At 43.0% G+C, this 23,767-nt stretch overlaps 1 protein-coding gene across 1 annotated transcript in view; it reads left to right on the top strand.

Annotated features, from left to right (window-relative positions):
• ephb3a (eph receptor B3a) overlaps nt 1-23,767 on the top strand; it is a gene marked incomplete at both ends in the record, with an annotated part of 142,970 nt that overhangs the window by 105,028 nt on the left and 14,175 nt on the right. Inside the window, 2 exons of the mRNA XM_080726752.1 lie at nt 8,465-8,680; nt 17,408-17,557. Coding sequence (XP_080582878.1) covers nt 8,465-8,680; nt 17,408-17,557 — 366 coding nt within the window. The remainder of the gene's footprint in view (nt 1-8,464; nt 8,681-17,407; nt 17,558-23,767) is intronic.

Raw genomic sequence — 23,767 nt, 5'->3', positions numbered from 1 at the left:
ACAAAAAATGGATTATATTAAACTTGACCTGACAGTTTCCCCATCCAGTGCCATGCATACATTTACTATAATCCCATTTTTGTCTTAAGGAATGCGACAAATACAAAAAAATATCGATAGAATCGATAGAAAAATGTCATTTTGGGGGTGAAATATTCCTTTAAGTTTCCGTTTCAGTCTTCTAGGCGACAGGCCTTCCTCCAATCATGATCAAGTGGGGGCGGGCCTTGGTGCGCGTAAGGCCCGCCCCCACTCGACCGTGATTGAAGGAAGGCCCTACTCTATCTTGATTGGAGGAAAACTGGTCACCCAACAGTTTTTGAAACACCTTTTTTCTCCTCACAGGAGTTAAGGCTGAAGTCCAAATATGGACCAAACACTCTATAGTAACTAGTACTATCAGAACATAGACCCATTTTGTTATTATTTGAATGAAATGAAATCACTTACCCTACCTTTACATTTCTGTAAATGAATGTCCTACTTGATCATACTACAGCGTCACAAAAAACACAAATCCTGAAAGGTACCTGTTTTGGACATATACCGTCAGAGACGATATAATACAAAGACCTTGACTTAACATACAAACCCATCTTATGCACCTGGGCAGGTCTGGTGTGCATAGTGTACAGTAATATAGCAAAAAAAAGAGAAATAAAGCATTGCACATCCATAAGTACAGTGCCAGGTGCTGGCCGGGTGGGCAGACATAAATACTGAAGGGAGAACAAAGATCCAGACTGCACACTGCACGGATCAAGCTCCAGAAGTGTGATTCATCGTCTCAGTTACCACCACCTTTAGGTGAGGTTTTGATCCTGGCAGCCCTTCTTCAGAAGGTCTGAGGACGAGCTACCAGGCTGTGAAACCTCACCTGCAGACAGTAGTTGGTAGCTGAAATAAATGATTGCACTTTTGGAGCTCGATCCTGTGTGCAGTCTTTACTCTGTTCTCATGTGTAGTGAATAGGCCACAGATAGGTGCACATTGAGGCGTAGGTAGCCTCGGGATCCAGGCATTTCAAGAAGAAAAGCCTGGGTCAGCCCCTCTGTAACTGTGGTTCACCACATTTTAATAGTTTTTTTGTTTTGTTTTTTCACAGTTTTGTTTATTTGAGTTTCAGGGCATACATTAAACCAAGACTTTTTCGCATATTATGAGAACCAATCACACAAAGAAAAGAAAGAAGGTAAAGCAGTCATATAAGTGTCATACATGACAATGTAGAAATAGGGCAAAACAAGAAAAACAATGTAAATGTCAAGCTACAGTATGAGGCACTTGAAGGTCCCATTCCAACATTGAAGGGACACTTAAAGATTGTATACCCTGATTTGAGTTATTTAGACAGCAAACAGGCAAATAGAAAGACAGATAAAATATGACATTTTAATTGTATATAAAATGTATGTAGCCGTTCAGATATCTTATTTTACATCAGTATTGTTCATGTGAACTGGTTTGTTTAGGCTTATCCATTATAATTATAAAATCGCTATGATTTATCACTCGTTTTCCACCGCGGATCACTTCCTCATTTACTCAAAGCGGACAGCAACAGGAGTCATGTCCCCCTCAGTCTGCGTCCGGTGAGTTTTGCCGGGGGCATAGAATGTCCGCGTTAGCTCAGAATAAGGCGAAGGCATTGTGACTTTTGCATTGAATCACAAACACAAATGGCATATAAGTACAGGTAGGGTAAGTGATATTTCTTTAGTGAAAAAAGTGGTAAATAGCTCTATATTCTGATGGTACTGCTACAAACATTGCTAAAGAGTATTTGTTCAGTATCAGGAGTCTCTTTGTCTCTCCAGTTCTTTCTTAAACAGAAAGCTCATTTCATGTCGGATACCAAATATATCAAATTGTTTTGTGAATTAAAACTACTACTTCATCGTGCGAATGTGCATAGCAGTTCTACAAGCTCACAACATGTCTGTTGAGATGTTTGTGAGCTTGTAAATCGGGAAAGAAGAGTGATAATACACTGTAGATTACATAGAATATAGTATTGCTTATCTATATACATGGGGGCGGCATAGCTCAGGGGTAGAGAAACCATTATTAGAGCACGAAGGGTTCCTAGTTCGAATCCGGGCTCCCCCTGAGTTAATGTCGAAGGGTCCTTGGGCAAGACTCCCCTAGTTGCTCCCGGTGAGTAGGTTGGTGCCTTGAATGGTTTCCTCTGCCACTGGTGTATGAATGTGTGCGTGAATGGGTGAATGTAATGCACAATCTATGTAAAGCGCCTTGGATAAAAGCGCTATATGCACCATTTACAATTTACCATTTATAGTTAATGTGTATCGAGATGTTCCTATATTGTTGGTGTTCAGTAATGTACATATATACCATTACCAACCTAACCTAGACAAAGCAAAACCTGGTAAGCAAGATATTTCTGTTTCTCGTGTGAAGAAGTTTAACCTCTGTATTTTCTTAAAGCCCGTAATCGTAGACTTTCTGGGCTTATCTGTGTTTGGGACAAAACAGGTTGTTTCCAGGAGGAAGATTTTGAAAAGATAAAACTGAGGTCTTTTTGTTTTGTAATATAAGCTCGAAACGCGTCACTATACGCTCTGCTTGCAGAACTGCTACTTTTGATACTTTAGTGTGACGCTGAAGTAGGGCGTTAATTTACTAAGAAATTAACGCCCTAGCGGGTGTTAACGGGTGTTGGTGTGTCAGTGTGATCACAACATCCTCGGATCGCTTCCCACTGGAGAGCTGTGTTGCATGTCTTCCATGTCGGGTTCAAACCTTGTATGTCCAAAAATTTTACTTTTCAGTCAACGGGGGAAGAAATGAATCCATGGATCCAATTTAGTTATTATTTAGTCACAAGACTCTAGTTCAGTGGTTCTCAACCTTTTCAGGCCGCGACCCCCAAAATAATCATATTTTAACTGGGGACCCCCCACCCTGACGAGTACTACGAGTTGAGGCATTCCATTTTCTATAACAAGGTTCTAATGTGAAAATACTGCAATTTTCACAATTTCTGCCTCTAATATTTGACAATTTATCCAATGTTTAATTTGTCATTTTAGAAGTATTAAAAAGTCCTTTAGAAATGTGCAGATACCCTCTATACACTTAAACTTTATGTTGGTTTGTTTACTGTTGAGTGAGAAAACAATGTTGCACATTAGGTTAATCATCTGGGGACCCCCCCCCCCCCCAAAAAAAATAAAAAATAAAATAAATAATAAATAATAATAATAATAATTTGGGGACCTCACTGGGGGTCCCGACCCACAGGTTGAGAGTACTGCTCTAGTTAATACTTTTCATCTGTTCAATATGTACACCCACACACCCACTATTTTTTACATTTATTAAAAAGTATAGCCAACATAGCAAGTCTACAACCTTCAAACTCACAGCGAGTTGCAGATCGTCTTGTAGATAGGAGATACAAGGTTTCTCCCCCTTTGTGTCGAGTAGGGTATTCATTTACGAATAAACACCCAAAAAGTCTGAATATGGAGATAAGAGCTCTCTGCCCGTTGCAGCAACGAGGAGCAGTGCAGGGTGATTTGTACCATTAATGCGTCTCCCAGGGAGCAGTTAGGGGTTAAGTATCCTCTGGAGACTCTGTTGGTTCACATCCTTCTCAAACAGCCTAAAGCCTGATTCTTACTAACACTCAGGAAGGCGACGCGAGCTGAACATAACAGACCTACAATTAAGCTTGTCTTGCGAGCTCGTAGGTCTGCTACTGTATGTTCGGCGAGCAACACCGCAGTGTTGTTTTTGACGGAAAAGTTTGATTTTGACATAGTCTTTTGAATAAAATGTCATTTAGTTTTAGTCATAATTTAGTCACCTGAACAGTTTTAGTTTTTAGTCTAATTTTAGTCGACTAAATATCATAAGATTTTAGGCAACTAAATCTACAGTTGATTTAGTCAACTAAAAGCTATTTTAGCAGGCCTTGATGGCATCGTAATGACACTTTTTTACACTTGGTTGCGTGCTGAAAATAGCCGATCTACACCTGAGAGCAACCAAACATAAAATGACTCTCTTCTCCATTAGTCCCTCCCGTTTTAGTCTAGTTTTTATTTTGTTGACGAAATTGTCAATATATTTAGTCTTAGTTTTAGTCATCACAGCTTATTTTTTACTTGTTAGTTTTCGAAATCAACACTGCAACACCGTAAATGGTAAATGGTGCATTTATACAGTATAGCGCCTTTATCAAACTCGCTTCACATAGATTGTGCATTACGTTCACCCATTCACAAACACATTCATACACCGATGGCAGAGGAAACCATGCAAGGCAACCAGCCTGCTCACCGGGAGCAATTAGGGGTTCAGAGTCTTGCTCAAGGACACTTCGACAGTAGCTCCGGGGGAGCCCGGGATCGAACTAGGAACCTTCCGGACTGGTTCCCAAGCGGCCGCTATTTTCCCCTTGAGCCACACCCGCCCTACCGTCACGCAACAGAGCACACTTTTGGCTTAGCGGTCTGCACGTCACTCACTCTCAGTCTGACTCTCGAGCTCGCTGCTTTAGCAGAAATGGAAATTCTAAAACATGCATTTTTAAAGATATTTTCAAATGTATTTTTCAGGGACGGAGAATGACAGAGATGACAGCTCGCTGTCACAACTTTTTTTGCGAGGCACAAGTTACAGACCGTCTAGCGATCAGGAATTGGGGAAGAATTGTCTGGGGATGGGGGGGGGGGTTAAGTGTCTGTCTCAGGCAGGGGTGTCGCACCAAATTCTGGGCCCCGGGTTCAAGGATTCACTGCGGGCTTGTGCTTTAACTGTTGAAAAATAGCAGATATACAAGCTCACAGCGCGGCACCGAATGCTGCGCTGCGAGCTTGTAGATCTGCTATTTCTTTTAAATCGTGAACATTTCTGAATATTTCAAATCCTTCTGAGGTTTTTTCAAAAACCTATGTTTCTATGTCAGTGGTGCTCAAACCTTTTCATGTGAAGGACCCCCAAAATGATATTTATTTGTCCACGGACCCCCATCTCAAAATATTTAGTTCCAGGGACCCCCAAGAAGCAAGATTTTAGCTTAAAAAAATACATATATTCAAAGATTTGCACACATTTTCACGACTCTTAAAAAATAGCAGATCTACAAGCTCGCAAGCCGCACTGTGAGCTTGTAGATTTGCTATCTTTCAATAGCTAAAGTATAAAATAATTAGGGCCCCTCCACCATGGGCCCTAGTAACTCAGTCCCACTCCCCCCCCCTTGTGACACCCCTGGTCTCAGGGTTGCTTTGACACCCGGGAGGCAAAAAAAAAAACAGTGACCTTCTTCTAACCAGACAGCCTCTCTATCCGTCTCTATACTCTAGCTACTCTGCTACGGTAATAATTGGTCAAATAACCCTGGTGGGGTCGTAAATGTTTTTTTACCCGGTACGTTTTGAAAATGGGGAGGAGGGAGTTGGGGAAAATAACACAACGACCGACCTCCCAGGTCCCCGTTTAGAATTCCTGTGATAATTGTGTCCTTTTTTTGTGTGTTTTTTTATTGCCTTTCATTATGGTCTTAAGGAGCTTAATTATTCAGCTAATGGGATAGCCATGCTGGAAAAGGTCAGTTGTCCCAGGCTGACATGGGAGAAGCCATGAAAGGTTATGATGGATGTCAAGTTTATGTAGGCAATGATGACTGACTCTCCCTCTCTCTCTCTCTCTCTCTCTCTCTCTCTCTCTCTCTCTCTCTCTCTCTCTCTCTCTCTCTCCTCTCTCTCTCTCTCTCTCTCTCTCTCTCTCTCTCTCTCTCTCTCTCTCTCTCTCAGATAGCATGTTATACAGACAGACACCAGGCATTGTTGACCTGGCATCCTATTGTGTGTAGCGTTTCAATGTACAGATATTTACTATGAAAACCTGCAGCTCATGTGCGTCAGTCAGTCAGCTAAATCTCGATATTCCGACGGCCTGAAAATCCGACGGCACGGAGTTCCAAATCCAATGTCCCAGAGAGAGAGAGAGAGAGAGAGAGGTCCTGTCTGGTCCATTTGAAGAACTATAATCCAGCATTTTGAGGTGGAAACATGGAGAATGGACAGGCTTAATCATAAATTTGCTGAGAGTGAGAACCATAAGTTTAATGTAACTTAGAGTTGGAGGAAAGCAGAGCTGGAAAGTTATTAGTGAGTCCAGACCAGCTGTGGCACTAATTGGTTTTGCCTGCTTTTACGGCTTGATTGATTGATTGATTGATTGATTGATTGATTGATTGATTGATTTCGTGTGTGTGTGTTTGTGTCTCTTTGCTCTCAGGTGAACAGCGGCATGTTATAGTTTCAGTTTCAGTGAGCTTGAAAATCTCTCTCTCATAGTTGAAGAGCCTTTCGGCTTTTAAGTCTTTCGGACTTTAAGGCCATCGGAAAATCCCCACGCGCCCAGTCAGTCAGTGTCAGTCATTCAGTCACGCCTCATGTCACACTCCATAAATGGCCAAGACAGAATTCAATTGCTCGCGTCACGGCAACCACGCTTGCAAATTAGTGCCCTTTAGGGTGAGGTCGCTTCTCGCCCTTAGGGCGTCTTACTGGTTGCGACCGTAGGTCGCATTTACTACAGAAACCTCCACAGGCTGTCTGTCTGTCAGTCCGTCACACTTTTGCCCTGCTCATATCTCCGCAACCGTTGACCCGATCCATGCCAGATTTTGCACACACACTCCTTGACTGACAAACTACAACCTCCAAGGACCCCCGGAGCCCCAGGGACCCCCAGGTCCCTGGGGGACCCCCAGATGTAAAAAATGACCAAATGTGCAAAAATGACCAAATGACCACCGCAACGGGGCTGCTCACGGTGAATTCCCGGGGACCACCGACTCCTGGTGCTCCAGAACGGATGCAAAAGTGCTGGCGCCCCCAGTGGAGGACCCCCTGCCACTGCAGCGCACATAAAATGCCGTAACTCGGGCTAGGAGCGTCCGGGAGAGCCGGGGCCGGTACCTATTCGTCCGCCAAGGCAACGCGGACACCCCACCCCTCATTTCTCACATGGCCCTATTCTAGCGCCACCTTCAGGCCGATTTTTAAAACACATGTTTGGACACTGCTCCTACAGTTTTTGCCCTAAAATCACGAATATCACTACACAGCATGTCTACACTCATGTCATCAACATGGATCAGGAAGATTTTGGAAAAACACATGTTTGCCCTATTTGTGGAGATAAGCCACCTACGGTCGCTTATCTCCCGATTAGGGAGTCTTACTGGTTATTATATGTATTCTTTTGTTGTTCTACCATCTGCTAAATGCCTAAATTGTAAATGGTCTCTCTCTCTGTCTCAATGGAGGAGAGTGTATCCCAGTTTAAACTGTGTTTACTTCAACATCAACAAATTGGTTTAATTTCCATCACCCAATGAAGCCCTTGAATGTATGGGATAAACGTTGTTTAATTAAAATAAAGAGAGCAGTGTTTTAGTGGGTGCGCTGCAGTGCACTCTGGTCTTGTTGTTACTTTAAACTCGTTTGACTACAATTGACTAAATTGTTTTAACAAAGTATCGATGCACTATAATCTTTCTTAATTCTTTTTTTTTAAATAACATTGCGTTATTTGCTCATGTCGTGTTTTTTGGCTTTTCTTTTTTAATAGGTTTAGTCTGTCTTGTCTTTGTTACCCGTATTTCTTCCCCCAAAGGACCTCACACTGAATACCGTAGCTTTATATTGTGTTATTATAATTTTTAATACATTTTCAGTCAATCAATAGGCATGTCAGAATTATTGCATAATCGTCTAATCGCAATTATTTTTGCATAATTGTCATAATAATTTCCAGGTTGAAAAGTTTTCGTACACTTTGTGACGTGTTGTAACCCAACCTGCACGCCCACATGGGTCCCGCATGGGTACGAGTTGGGCTACTTGGGTACCACGTGGGCATGGGCTTTGATGTGGGCAAATTACATGGGTCCCACGTGGGCTACATGTGGGATAACTGGGCATGGGTTGGAAGTGGGCTTCCCTACATGGTTCCCATGTGGGTTGTGGGCTACATGTGGGATAACTGGGCATGGGTTGTAAGTGGGTTTGCCCATGTGGTTCCCACATGGGCAACATGTGGGCTAACTGGACTTGTAGATCAACAGGTATTTGAAGATTGTAGGAATTATAGACCAGGATTACTGCATGTTTTTTGTGAGGGTATCTACACTAGGAGACACGGGGAGAACAGGCATTTCTGCTAAATGCCTAAACTGTAACATGCAAACTCCACACAGAAAGGCCCTTTTGCCAACCCCACCTAGGGTGTGGGCGCTGATGACGCGGAGGAGAGAACGTACCCCCAGCGCCCACAGCATCGAACCGAGGACCTTCTAGCTGTGAAGCGACGTCGCTACTGACTGTGACACCGTGCCCCCTAATCAATCAACTAACCAACCAACCAATCAAAACTCTCTCTCTCTCTCCCTCTCTCCCTCTCTCTCTCTCTCTCTGTGCAGCTGAATGATGGGCGCTTCACCATGACCCAGCTGGTGGGCATGCTGCGTGGCATGGCGGCGGGCATGAAGTACCTGTCAGACATGAACTACGTGCACCGAGACCTGGCAGCCAGGAACATCCTGGTCAACAGCAACCTGGTGTGCAAGGTGTCCGACTTCGGCCTGTCCCGCTTCCTGGACGACACCTCCACCGACCCCACCTACACCAGCTCCCTGGTGAGACTGTGTGTGTGTGTGTGTGTGTGTGTGTGTGTGTGTGTGTGTGTGTGTGTGTGTCTGTGTGTGTGTGTGTGTGCGCGTGCTTGTCCGTGTGTGTGTGCTAGGGCATTCACCAAATATTCGAATATCAAAGTCACTATTCGACGATGTTCACCGAAGTTTGCCAGCCATGCCCACAGTTTTAGCCATAAAAAATACATCAGAGATAAAGGGCTTTAAAGTTTGAGAAATGCATTGGATTATATGGAGAAAAACGGCGGCGCAATGCTCTCAGCGTCTAATGGAAACAACCCGCGTCAAACGCGTCGTGGGCCTCCAGCGACATCAAAGAGTTTGACGCGTTGACACCACGTGGGCATTTAGTGAGTTAAAAAATAAATAGTTTATAAAGCGTGGCTAGATAGGAAGTCATAAGAATGAGTTGTCAATGACCCTGGTGGATGAACTATACCAGGGGTTCTCAAACCTTTTTAAGCCGTGACCCCCAAAATAAACATATTTGAACTGGGGACCCCCACCCTGACAAGCACTTGGAATTGTATTACATTTAATGTGACTCGGTTCCACAGATAAATATTGTGAAAATAGCAGATCTACATGCTCACAACACCTCGCGTTGCGAGGCGTTGTGAGCATGTAGATCGGCTATTTTCACACAATGTTCGGCTCTTGCTTACTTGATATTTGACAGTTTGGCCAGTCCTGTCAAATATTCGACTATTCGAATACTTTTAGGTCGAATAATTAGATTATGCCCTAGTCTGTGTGCGTGTGCGTGCCTACTTGTATTACTACCATTGTGAGGGCCAGATGTGTCTAACTCCAACTAACTCCAAAATGTTCATTTTTGGGAAAATGAGCTCAAGTGGAGTTACAAGGTTTTGACCGAAGGGCTTTTTACTACTTTTCATTGGTTCAATATTATTTTAACCAACACACAGACGTAAAGGGTGTTCAATAGCACGTATTTTTGAAAAAAAGAGAGGGCCAATCGGGTGGAGTTGGCTGGTTTGGCAGAAAGTGTGGAGTTAAGAGGTTTTGTCCCAAGCAGGATTTACTACTTTCCATTGGTTCAATATTATTTTAACCAACACTCAGATGTAAAGGGTGTTCAATAGCCCTGATTTATGCCAAAATATCAAAAACCTCAAAAATGGAATCCATTGCAAGCATTTGTTTTGCATGAAAAACATTCCTTGGGCTAAAAATGGCTCAACAAAACTATGGTTTAGTGATGAGTCTTCACAGTCTTTTTGGGTCCGTTTTTAGCCCAAGGAATGTTTTTCATGCAAAACAAATGCTTGCAATGGATTCAAAATAATTAAAAACCCCTGGTTTGACCCCTCACCTGCTACTTAAAGCAGATTTTGGGGGGTATTTTTTTCCTTTATAGTATAGGGTATAGTAAGTGAATGAGACAAAAACTTTCAGCTGCTGTCAAACATTTTGCCCACATTTTTGCGAGGGGCATGGGAGCTCAATTTGTTTTTTAACCTTCATAGTTGACAAAACCACAGAGAAACGGACCTATGCTCTCCACGATCACGGAAATATCGGATTCGCCCCAACTATTGAAGCCCCTAATTGGCTCTGGACCCACCTATGAAAGCAAGCAGATTTGTTTCTTAACCTGAACTGGGAAACAAACTATAAAATCATACTGGTGGGTTTCATGCCCCTTCAACTTCATTTTCCCGGGGACCCCCCCGCCCCCGGAACCCCCTCAAGGACCCCTTGCCAGTGTCCCTCGGTGCTCTCTGTACCCAGGACCCCCGCCCTGGCGCCACAGTCGGAACATAAACAACAGTCTCGTCTCATCTGTGCATCTGCTATAAATATATTACTACACTGTGAGTGATTACAAACAAGACCAGATGGCAATTAATTAAGCCGTTTACACCGGGTGCGCATTGTTGGGTGTCGTTATTTTATGCTTTAACTATTGAAAAATAGCAGATATACAAGCTCACAGCGCGGCACCGAGTGCCGCGCTGCGAGCTTGTAGATCTGCTATTTTTGAAAAATCGTGAAAATTTGAATTTTGATACGATTTTGACCCGATTCTATAAGTGTCTCTTGAATCCTTCTAACAATCCTTCGAAATGTTTCTATGTCAGTGGTTTTCAAACTATTTCATGTGAAGGATCCCCATCTCAAAATATTTATTTCCAGGGACCCCCCCAGAAGAAAAATTTGAGTTACAAACGTTAAAAAAAAAATACATATATTCAAAGATTTGCACACATTTTCACGACTTTTTTCTAAAATAGCAGATCTACAAGCTTGTATATCTGCTATTTTTCAATAGTTAAAGCATTCAATAATTCTAGGCCCTAAGCCTAAATGGGTTAATGGAGAGAGAGAAAGCACACTCTTTGTTTACTCGTGTCTGCCCGCCAGAAATGGCGAGCTCTCCCAGACAGAGAGATTGTGTCAGAGGACGCCGGGAGTTTGATGAAAACAAACAGCGGAGAGGGTTGTCGCTAGGCTAACCAAATGGATCCTAATGCGCTCCTAGTTGATGGATCGAAAGACCATAAACGGCTTGCAGTGATGCTTTAGGACCTGATGATGTCTTGCTCAAAGTCGAGTCACGTTTGTTTGTATTACACATTTCATTACGGCAAGACTCGCAGAGATGTGTTTCAAAATAAATACGGAAAACGCAACAGTCAATGATGACACAAAATGCACATAATTACATTATGATTAACACGTAAGAATGAATTACAATTAACACATCTGGTGCCAACCCCGAGTTTGTATTGATACCAACGCTGTGCCAACCCCGAGTTTCCCGAGTTTGGGCCGTTTTTGAAAAAAAAAAAAAAAAAAAGAAAATTCAAAAAAAAAAAATTCAATTTTTTTTTTTGGACCTCCAGAAATGTATTAGGCATGATCGCGATCGCGAAATTGCATGTTTAACCCCCATACCAACCCATTCTTTCAAACATGGCAGCCATGTTTGTTTACATCTGAAGAAAACATAATGGCCCATAAATCATGAATGCCTGAACGGATTTCCAAGCGGATTTTTTTGTTTGAAAGCTGTGAACAGCATCTACACACGTGGTGCATCATCTAGGCATGGGCGTGCACTTTTTACACAATTGCACAATTACATGGAAGTCTATGGTAACCATGGCAACGCGAGACATTGAAGAGAAAAAATCATTGCAACATAAGTGTTAAGTGATATACAATAAATTCATTAGTAACTGAATTAGTGTTTATTCTGGGTTTACTGAGGATACCTTATGTCTGGTGATCTAAGAAGAAATCGCGATTTACGATATTATCACGATAATCAAAATCCATTATCCTAGGGCGGAACATTTGCCAAAAAATATCCGATCTACATGCTCACAACGCGTCGCAGAGCGACACGTTGTGAGCTTGTAGATCGGCTATTTTTTGACATTTGATAGAGAGTGAAAAAAAGACTGTATCAAGTACGTATATTATAAGTACCTTTTACCAATTATTATGCAGCTCGACAAATAAAAGGTGAATTGATCCCAGTGCATGACGGAGGACGATATCATGATGAATTAAATCTCCACGATACGATTATCGTGAGTGTTTTTGATCACGATAATATCGCTTATCGTCCCATCCCTAGTTGGGGTTGGTGTTATTAGGGTTAAAACTGCTTTCGTGGTCGCCGTCGCGGGGATATGAATACAAATGTGTGTGCGTGCGTGAGAGAGTGCTTGTGTGTGCGTGTGAGCTCTTTTGGCTCCTTTTCCGCGTGCGTTGAATTGAGCTTGTTTATTTGTACCCACTTTGTTGCTGCGTGTTCCTCCACCAGCATGAGTGACAGTTTCTCACCCGCCAGCGATTGTGCCGCCGTGAAATACGTCTTGTGAAATATCAGGGATTTGTTCGTATCAGCTCCCGTGTGTGTGTGTGTGTGTGTGTGTATGTGCGAGTGAGCGTGTATGTGCATGTCAACAGGGGTTACACCTACATGCACACACGTCTGTTTTTTGTGGCTAGAACGCGGTAAAATCCTGATGCGTTCATTTTTTTGTAAATGCTCCGTTCACAGAGAAAGATGCGGAGCTACAAAACGACGCTGCATGAATCTGTCGGCGAGAGCTTTTTGAAATGCTGTTCGACGCGCTCGTTGATGCCAAGTACGCGTCTTCGACGAGTGAGAGAAACATGCAGAGAAATCTAAAGCCTGGGGTTAAGACGAACACGGAACTGGCTGACGTAAATAATTTGTTTTTGGGGGAAGGTCGTTATATGTGTGTATGTTCAAATGACCTGAAGAAGAGCCACAGCAGATCCAAACATTGTCTTTTTTGTTAAATGTTGGTGCTACTTCTTTGAAGTAAACCAGGGGTCTTCAACGTTTTCAGGCCAAGGACCCCTTAGTTGAGAGAGAGAAATGAAGCAGGGACCCCCACAACCTTTTCATAGATTCCATATAGTTTCATTGTTTGACAGCACAATCGTCAGTGCATTTTGGATTCATTTCAATTTGTGTTTTCAGATATTTAACCACTTGAACCGTCATTACCTAATAAACCTGACCTTTCACTCTGTGCTTAGTCTGCTCTTTTCCCCTCTACACCAAACCTCTTTGCCGAAAATAGCCGATCTACAAGCTCACAACGCCTCGCAGCTTGTAGATCTGCTATTTTTTGGCTACAGCTCTCAGAATATGGACACTAGGGTTCAAGTTGTTAATATAAAACGAATTGAAAGATTTGGAGGACCCCCTGAAGTAACTCTAAGAACCCCCTTGGGGTCCCGGACCCCCTGTTGAAGACCCCTGAAGTAAAGCTGCCATTTGCGAATTTCTGCAAAAAAAAAAAAGAAAGAAAACACGCTCCATTCCCATGGAAATGCATTGGCAGCCCTCAGAGGTAGAATAAGAGTGTGTGCCCTAACAAGTAAAAGGCTTGTATTAAAAACTTGGCTTGAGTAGAAGTATAAAGTTATTGGCATCGAGATATACGGTACTTACAGTGCCAAAGTAAATGCACTAGAATCTTTCAAATTGTGTCAAACTAAAATAGCTTGGTCTATCTCTAAAGTTCTGTAGTTCTGCTGTTTTGGAACATAGCCAAAGTATAAAACAGTGTTTAAGTGGTCAACGGATGGTTTCTATTAACACTTGGGATGCCATAGTTTTGTCATAACTAATGTAGATTAACGCCATTTATTACCCGGCTTAGTTGAATGCTTGATTCTGATTGGTCAAGCGCTGAAATCAGTGGTGAATTATAGGAGAATAATGACCGCTCCGCTCTATAACGGACCGCTGCCTAATCAAAGAGTCAAATTATTAATTTTATTTAGTAGCCGGGTAATAAGCGGGATAACATCTCCCCTTCAGGTTAACTCATTTGTAGCCAATCCCGAGAATACTCGTGAAAAATACTCAAGTATTTAGAGTGCCAATCCCGAGTATACTCGCGAAAAGTACTGTATATAGAGTAACGCTGGCGTTCTTACCCTAGGGTCCGTTGGAAACGATTGGCACGATTGGACTCGCAGATTCATCATCATCACGGATGCACGTGCACAAAATAGTAATCCCTTAACATGGAGGCCGACGGCCGATCTCATCTTTAATGTCCATTATCTCCAAACAACACTTTTAAAGCCAAGGATGGCATTAGATTCTCGCTAAAAAAAACACATGTTGAAAGGCAACGGTCGGCCATTACACAACCGCATGTTGTTGACGATCGCTTCCGGTGAATGACGTCATGACGTCAAACCGGAAGTGTTTACGCAATGGCCTTCTGGCCTTCAAAATAAGAGAACGGACGGGGATGAAGGCTGCGAGAGGCACGCTGGACATTTTAACCCGTTAATTTCTGGAGCACTAAATGGGTTAATATCAACCTGTCGGGCCCCTATCACTCGATAATCACCGCTAAGCGAGATGTTATCCCTTACGTATCTTTCCTATTGTTTTTACCTGATTTTCGGTGGCGGCGTGCACGGCCACCGTTCACAGCCATTGGTAACCAGCTAAAACGTCCCTGGACGTGATAACGGGGCCGTGGCGCAGCGCCGCGGTAATTCCCATAACGTTCTTGGACGTTTGTTGGCGTCTGAAGTGTTAATAATCTCAATCTGCTAGTTGACTCTGAACCTAAGGTGTAGAAGTAGAAGCATACAGTATTGAAAAGTGGAAATACTCAAGTAAAGTTAAAGTACCTCAAAACTGTACTTAACCCCTTAAAACCTGGTTAACAGGAGTCCCTAAGGGCTCTTAAATAGTGAATATTCTGTTTTCAAATCTCTGGAGTCTCACATGACACTGGTGCAGAAAAAAGTAGTCGTTTTGTATTTCAAAACAAAATGCCAAAGGGTTTAAATATCTTCGCTGAAAATAGCAGATCTACAAAACTATACAAAGCTTGTGTTGCGACTTATTGTGAGGCTGTAGATCAGGGGTCAGCAACCTTTTTGAAATAAAGTGCCACGTTTTTATTTTTTGTCAGTGTGCCATGTCAACATACATTTTAATGACAAATATTTTGATTGGCAGGACATTGTTATAAGGATCATTAGACCCTGAGCAATAATCCACCTATCTCCCCGACTCCCTCCCCAGTCAGAGTTCAGAGTTTTAATGAATGTAGAATTATCTGCAAGATGTAATTTGCTATACATTAGCTAACTTCATTTAACTCACCCACCGCTATTTTTAAGACCCTTCTAATGGTCCACACCGCCAGGATTTTGCCTACCTTTAACGTGGGCGCGCGCGCGAATCCATTGCGCGATGGTTCACCGATTGCATTCACAATACGATCCAGGCACGGTAAGCAACAAAGCACTACAGCCTTCCATCGCTCAAAGCGAAACCGACGGAGCGCCACGCTGGTGTTGCACAACATTGAACCGGATGACATTTCGGCAGACAGGATACAGGCGTCGTTGTCCCGCCCCCCCATTTCCGTTCTGGAACATCCAGATCCGTTTTTTGTGAATAGGGCGCTTCCATAGAGCGCTATGGACGGCGAATCGGCGATCATACTTTTTTGTTTTATAGTTATTAAAGCTAATTGATAACTCGTCATATTCGTCATAAGCAGAGTGGACCCATAACTATAGCTCGTCAAACTCGACATATGCAGTGGGTGAGTTAATTGACCACGTTTACATTCTTTTTAATGACAAATATTTTGACATATTTTGTTTTACAGGACATTGTTATAAGGATCATTAGACCCAGAGCAATAATCCACCTATCTCCCCGACTCCCTCCACGGTCAGAGTTCAGAGTTTTAATGACTGTAGAATGTTGTGCAAGGTGTAATTTGCTATACATTAGCTAACTTAATTTAATTGATCACGTTTAACCCATTTAGGCCTAGGATTATTGACCGCTTTAACAATTGAAAAATAGCAGATATACAAGCTCACAGCGCGGCACCGAGTGCCGCACTGCGAGCTTGTAGATCTGCTATTTTTCTTCGTGAAAATGTGTGCAAATCTTTGAATATATGTATTTTCAAAGCGAACGTTTGTAACTCAAATTTTGCTTTTGGGTGGTCCCTGGAACTAGATATTTTGAAATGGGGGTCCGTGGCCAAATAAATATCATTTTGGGGGTCCTGGACATGAAAAGGTTTGAGAACCACTGACATAGTAGTCTCTCAAGAACAGACTAACTGAGCTCCATTTAAGTGAAAATGACCTTTTCTTTGACGATGGCTGGCCAGATTGCTGACATAGAAACATAGGTCTTTTCCAAAAATCTTAGAAGGATTCGAAAGACACTTATAGAATCGGGTCAAAAATCTAATTTTCACGATTTTTCAAAAATAGCAGATCTACAAGCTCGCAGCGCGGCACTCGGTGCCGCGCTGTGAGCTTGTATATCTGCTATTTTTTTTATATTTAAAGCATAAAATGTTGCATCATAATGTGTTCAGGCCTAAATGGGTTAAAAAAAAGATTTGTTTTTAAAGTAAAAATCCTCTCTCTCGCACTTCTGCCAGGGTGCCGGTGATCACCCTCCACTGTGCCAATGTTGGCACCCGTGCCTAAGGTTACCTACCCCTGCTCTAGATCCTCCATTCTCTGTTCAGTATGGAGTATGTATGTAGGGGTCGACCGATATGGGATTTCATGTTCGATTTCGATATCGATAAGTCGTGATCAAAGAGGCCAACAACCGATATTATGAACCGATATGCATTTTAAGTAAAAAGAAGAAGAAAATGTATCCCCCAATTTGAAATAGTGGTTAATTAATTTATATATTTTTCCCATCCTAAATGTCTAGAGGCTCACATCTAGTCGCCACATACTAGAATAGCGTTAAAAACGTATTCCGCAGCAGGAAATCGGTGAAAATCAGTAACCAATATGCAAAAAAATATATATATCACATTTTTTTCAACTTCTTTTCCCGATATCGATATTTTGCAATATTAATAAATGTTATGAATATCGACTTCGATTATCGCCCGTTTCGATAATCGGTCGATCCCTAGTATGTAGTACAATATACAGTACTGATAGAGTAAATGTGCTTTGTTGCTTTCCTCCACTGATCAATACCACCCCCTCCTCTCCTCTCCTCTGTGTGTGTGTGTGTGTGTGTGTGTGTGTGTGTGTGTGTGTGTGTGTGTGTGTGTGTGTGTGTGTGTGTGTGTGTGTGTGTGTGTGTGTGTGTGTGTGTGTGCGTGCGTGCGTGCGTGCGTGCGTGTGTTTGTGCATGTATGTGTGTGTGTGCTCTCTCAGGGAGGGAAGATCCCCATCCGGTGGACGGCGCCAGAGGCCATCGCCTTCAGGAAGTTCACGTCGGCCAGTGACGTGTGGAGCTACGGCATCGTGATGTGGGAGGTGGTCTCCTACGGAGAGAGACCCTACTGGGACATGAGCAACCAGGACGTGAGTCTGAGTAGCGTAGATTGTCCGGGACCCCCAAAATAATCATATTTTAACCCATTTAGGGCCTAGAATTATGGACTGCTTTAACCAGTGAAAAATAGCAGATATACAAGCTCACAGCGCGGCACCGAGTGCCGCGCTGCGAGCTTGTAGATCTGCTATTTTTGAAAAAGTCGTGAAAATGTGTGCAAATCTTTGACTATATGTATTTTCAAAGCGAACGTTTGTAACTCAAATTTTGCTTCTGGGTGGTCCCTGGAACTAGATATTTTGAGATGGGGGTCCGTGGCCAAATAAATATAATTTTGGGGGTCCTTCACATGAAAAGGTTTGAGAACCACTGACATAGTAGTCTCTCAAGAACAGACTAACTGAGCTCCACTTAAGTGAGAAGGACCTTTTCTTTGACGATGGCTAGCCAGATTGCTGACATAGAAACATAGGGTTTTTCAAAAAACCTTAGAAGGATTCAAAAGACACTTATAGAATCGGGTCAAAATTTTAATTTTCACGATTTTTCAAAAATAGCAGATCTACAAGCTCGCAGCTTGTATATCTGCTATTTTTCAATAGTTAAAGCATAAAACAATGATACACAAAATGTGTACCCGTTCTAAATGGGTTAACTGGGAACCCCCCCACCCTGACGAGCACTAAGAGTTGAGGCCTTACATTTTGTATGACACGGTTCTATTGTGAAAATAGCAGATCGCATGCCCCCAGCTTGGGGGCAGGCATGCAAGTGGCCAAATATGTATTTTTAGACACAATAAGCCCATTCCCAAGATGCACCGCAATCTTTCATGGGAAGATGTGACTTATGGGGGGCTGGTGTAAATAGTAACAAAGAGATTACCAGCTTATTGTGTCTAAAAAAATACATATTTAGCCACTTGTACGCATGCCCCCAACCCACTGAAATCGAAATACAAAAATTGCTAAAACAATAGAAAGCAGTAAAGGAAAACATTTTAACACCCATCTTTTCTTTTCTCTAATTACAATCTAAAATATGAACCCTTGTTGTAAAAAAACAAAGTTGTTCTTTTAGTTCAAGAAAAAGGCTTGTCCGAAATTCTCCTTTAATCTTTTCCTCATTGTAAAGTTAGGTAAGCCTTGCTGAGCCATGAGGCCCATAGGGCAGGAGCCTATCTCCTGTTTCTGTAGCGTGAGGCAGCATGATGTACATTCAAGTACACCCCCTGGACATGACGCTAGTATGTTGGAGTGACCAACCCTTGATGTTGAGGGCCAAGCAGGGAGGCACTGGGTACCATTTTTCAGAGACTTTGGTATGACCCTGGCCGGGGATCGAACCCCGACCTCCCAGTCCCAGGGCGGACACTCTAACCACAAGGCCACTGAGCTGAGCATCGTAACTCCCCAAGAAATACACGTTTTAACCATAAAACAAGCATTTCTCTTGTGACATCCAGACAGGGTCCTTCCTTATACAACGTCTATTTCTCACATTTCACTATGCTCCAGGGGACATTTGGCCCTCGGTATAGAACACACACACACACACACACACACACACACACACACACACACACACACACACACACACACACACACACACACGCACACACACACGCACACACACAGATAACTATGCGGCCGGGCTGATTGTTATCTGGGAGTTTGGAGCCAGCAGGGAGTTCGAGGCGTGTTGAGTTGTGTGTGTGATTTCTGAGCTTGGCGTCTTTATCGGCTCCGCGAGGACACACACTGTGCACACACACACACACACACACACACACACACACACACACACACACACACACACACACACACACACACTGAGGGAGTGTGAGAGAGACAGCAGCTGTGTGCCGCTGCCACTTTGTTTTACCACCTTATTTACAACCCAAACTCCTCCACCCACCAGCACCCTGCTAGAGCCCTGCTGCAACGCCCTGCTCCTCTCTCACACTCTCTATCACCCTCACAGATGTCTGCCTGGTCTCTCTCTCTCTCTCTCTCACACACACACACAGATGTCCCCCTGGTCTCGAAACACACACACAAACACACGCAAACACACTCTCTCGCACTCACACACACCCACACAGATGTCCCCCTGTAAGGCACACACACACACACACACGCTCACACACACAGACATGCGCGCTCATTTGTATTACTAGACTTGTGAGGACATCAACATTATGATATTTCTACACATTTCTTTCTGCCAATTTCAACCCTAACCCTGATAGCTGAAAATGGCAGATCGACTGCAGATCGACCGCAGATCGGCTGTTCTCGATGCGCGACACCAGCACGGTACATGGTGTGCACTGGAGATCCTGTGGTCGTAACTGATCTCTGCAGCGAAAGGGTCGGAGAAGTGGTCACACTGATGTGAGCTTGTAGATCTGCTATTCTTGGCAAAGAGGTTTGGTATAGAGGGAAAAGAAGAGGAGAATAAGTATTGACGGTTCAAGTGGTTCAATGTCTAAAAATACACATTAAACCAACAACCTACACTGATGACATTGCTGTCAAACAAGTCTACACTGTCTAAATCCATGAACATTTTTAATCTGCAACACGATTTATACAATGTGTAGTGGGGGGTCCCTACTTTATCCCTCTCTCAGCCAAGGGGTCCTTGGCCTGAAAACACACCCACCCACACACGCACGCACACACACACACTCAGGCACTTCTTTTACTGCAGCTCTAGGCTATCTCAGCTCCTCAGACTTGCAAGGAGGGGAGGCTAGAAAAGTATTGGCTGTTCTTCACCTAACAAAGCAGTGAACCGGCGAGGCTGCGTGCTGTGCCGCACGTCCACTACCTTCTCAGCGGAGGATCTGATCTTATTGTGTTTCCAAATGAAAAGCTCTCGTGGCAATAAAGCAAAAGGTACCAGGAATGAGGTATAACCCAGGTGGCGTAGTGAGCGCAGCTCCGCTAACATAGCAGAGCATCAAAGTAGAGCTTTTTCTTATTGTTCCCTGTGGTGGTTGAAGTATTCTGGTGTAAAAGTAGCAGCACCACGATTTAACCCATTTAGGCCTAGAATTAATTAATGCTTTAACTATTGAAAAATAGCAGATTGCGAGCTTGTAGATCTGCTTTTTTTGAAGAATCGTGATTTGAATATATCTTTTTAAAAGCGAATGTTTGTAACTCAAATATTCGCTTCTGGGTGGTCGCTGGAACAACATATTTTGAGATCGGGGGTCCGCGGCCAATTACATGTAATTTTGGGGGTCCTTGACATGAAAAAGTTTGAGAACCACTGATTCAAAAACCTTCAGAGGATTTAGAAGACATTTGTAGAATGCAACTATTAACTAAAGTTTTCAAATAAATGCAGTTGAGCGAAAAGCGCAATATTTTGCCTCTGATATGCGGAGGAAAATATGAAAAGAAACACAAACAACAAACCTAAAACTGTGCTTAAGCGCAGTACTTGAATAAATCTACTCGGTTACTAATCCACCGCAGAGACTAACCGAGGCAGTGCGTTGCAGCTCCCACTAACGTAGAATCAAAGTAGATATTGTTCTTATTGCTCCCAGTAGGCCTCGGCAGCACTGTAGTGTAGAAGCTGCTCAATAAGCAGAGTCAACAGACTGCAGGTGTAAACAGACACAGCTATAGAGCACACAGGGAGAGACACAGCATAAAGCCCACATAAAAAAGCAGAGGACGAACAGCAGGCGAGCATGGCCTGCTTTATTGCTCCCCGACGGCCACTTCCTGCTTTGAGTAGTTAGAAGTCCACCTATGTGACATATGGAGGGTTGTCTCCTCGCAGTCACGAGTGTTAACGTGCCACGGAGGAACATATTAAAGCTGCGTCATGTAACCTGTTTTATGAGTGAAAATACAATGTTGTTTTGTCCAATCTGTATGTTAGAGTATTGGTTCTCAACCTGTTTTAGCCGTGAGGGATATTGCAAGTGGGCTCCCAAATAATTGCGTTAGATCCATTCATCCTAGGTTGAACACAATCGATTGATTGGTCATTAGAATAAACATGTACGCATCCCACCCTTCGGTTCACTTAAAGGGGTACTGTCACCTAAAGGGGTTGAGTGGCAGATTACACTGTGACATGAGCTTCTCTGAAAACGGTCTGAAACAGTCTGAAGCTCATGTCACAGTGTAATCTGCCCCTCGCCCTCCAACAACAGCTGACCAGTCCAGTAAGTAGTCATACAGTCAGGCTATACAGACAATTAATTTATTGGCTTATAATTGCGCATCCCCACAATGACATCAGAAATATTAACTTGTTTTTTAAGATGATTCTTAAAGTGACAGTAACCCTTTAGGTGACAGGCCCCCTTTAACACGGTGGTCAGATTTTCAAGTGGGCCCTGATTGGGAATAGGTTGAGAACCTCGTACTGTGGTATATAGAGTATATAATACAACATAACTTGTACAGGTGGTTGTATTTGGTCCCCCTGCAATTCTATTGAAACATTTAGATCCTATGTCTAGGTTGGACACAACCTTTGACGCGATTCTGTTTCTGGTTTGACACGGATTCTGACCTGAAGGTCAAAACTACATTTCTCCCCCAGAGCAGGCTCTGTGTGGTCCGTGGTTAACATTAACACCTGGAATTATTTTATACTTTAGCTATTGAAAAATATCAGATATACAAACTCAAGCTACAAGCTCACGAGTGCTTGTAGATTTTTGCAAATCTTTGAATATATCATTTTAAAAGCGAACATTTGTAAATCAAATATTCACTTCTGGGTGGTCCCAGGAACAATGTATTTTGAGATGGGGGTCCGTGGGCAAATACATGTAATTCTGGGGGTCCTTGACATGAAAAGGTTTGAGAACCGCTGATGATATAAACAGTAGATTTCTTAGTAGGATTTAGAAGACATTTGTAGAATCGGGTAAAAAAATATTCAAAGATTTTCAAGATTTTTCAAAAATAGCAGATCTACAAGCTCGCAGCGCGGCACTCTGTGAGCTTGTAGATCTGCTATTTTTTAATAGCTAAAGCATAAAATCATGGTTGAAGCAATAATGCGTTCCACTTCTTAAAGTGTTAAAAAATAAATGCAGCACTTTTCAAGGAGGCCCGGGTTAAAAAAATCCGGGATAGAAACGGGGAAGGTTACACAGTTCACGGCATTTTCTCTTTCTTTCCTCATTCGCTATTCATTACTCCACACGGTCCCTTGAACCGGCGAGGTGGAGAAAAGGGATAGAACGCGAGGGGGCGAGATGGTGTGAGCGGAGAGGTAGTTTCATGCAAAAAAAGAAAAACGTAAGAGTAATGTAGAATTACAGAGCGCTGTTTTCCACGCCGTCGACAAGGCCCTAATTGAAATAAATGCTAACACAATGCTTCAGGTTCCCTTCAAAGAAGGTTTAGTCAGCACCATGATAAAGCATGAGGTTTTAAACCCCGACAGCCGGCCGTTCATTAACACACCGTGCTACTTAGATTGAGCTTTCTTTGCTTGATGGATTTGGAGCAGTGATGCAGCGTAAATTCTAGGTCTAGGTATTTGTGGGTGTTAAAAATGTATAATAATATTGACTAGAGGAACAATGTTAAATCTCTGTCTATTTCAATACGCTGCTCACCAGCGGCACTTGAAGCAAATCACACCCAGAAAGCGCAATTACTGCTAATTAAAGATCAAAACGGCATGCAGGGTGTGTGTTCAGAAGTGCCGTGCAGAGCCATCCCAAGTGTGTGTGTCTTTTTTTTCAAGTTCCCTCAATGTGACTGCTGTGCTGCTGTCCTGTGGTACAGTAATGCTACATGGAGACATACATTACATACATACATTAATACATACACACGCAGTACATACACATACACTTGTAGAAGTGCAAAACAAAGATTCCTGGGCAGTGGGCACTCGAGTGGTGCAATCCCAGTGAGCCATTGTCGATCTTAGACGTCTGTCTAAAACCGGGTTATAACTGGTCTAAAAGTGAACGTCTTTTCAACGGCTAGGCTTGTTGTGATTGGCACAACAGACTAGATGTTGATTGGCAGTTTTTAAGCGACTAGATATAAACACATTATATACTGTTGAAATGATATTGTTTCAACGTCTAGGTCAGTTATAACCCGGTTCTAGCCTAGGCGTTTAGACGTATTTTAGACGGCTAATAGCCCGAAGTCTACGGGTTAGAATCTACCGCATTGCATCCGGCTTTGACGAGCGTCTATAGATGAACACAATGGACTCGTATTCGGTGGAGA

The sequence above is a fragment of the Nannobrachium achirus genome, assembly GCF_963921795.1.
Source record: "Nannobrachium achirus genome assembly, chromosome: 5".
Taxonomy (NCBI): Eukaryota; Metazoa; Chordata; class Actinopteri; order Myctophiformes; family Myctophidae; genus Nannobrachium; species Nannobrachium achirus.
The sequence above is the reverse complement of the archived record's forward strand: the minus strand, read 5'-3'. Positions and strand labels throughout refer to the sequence as shown.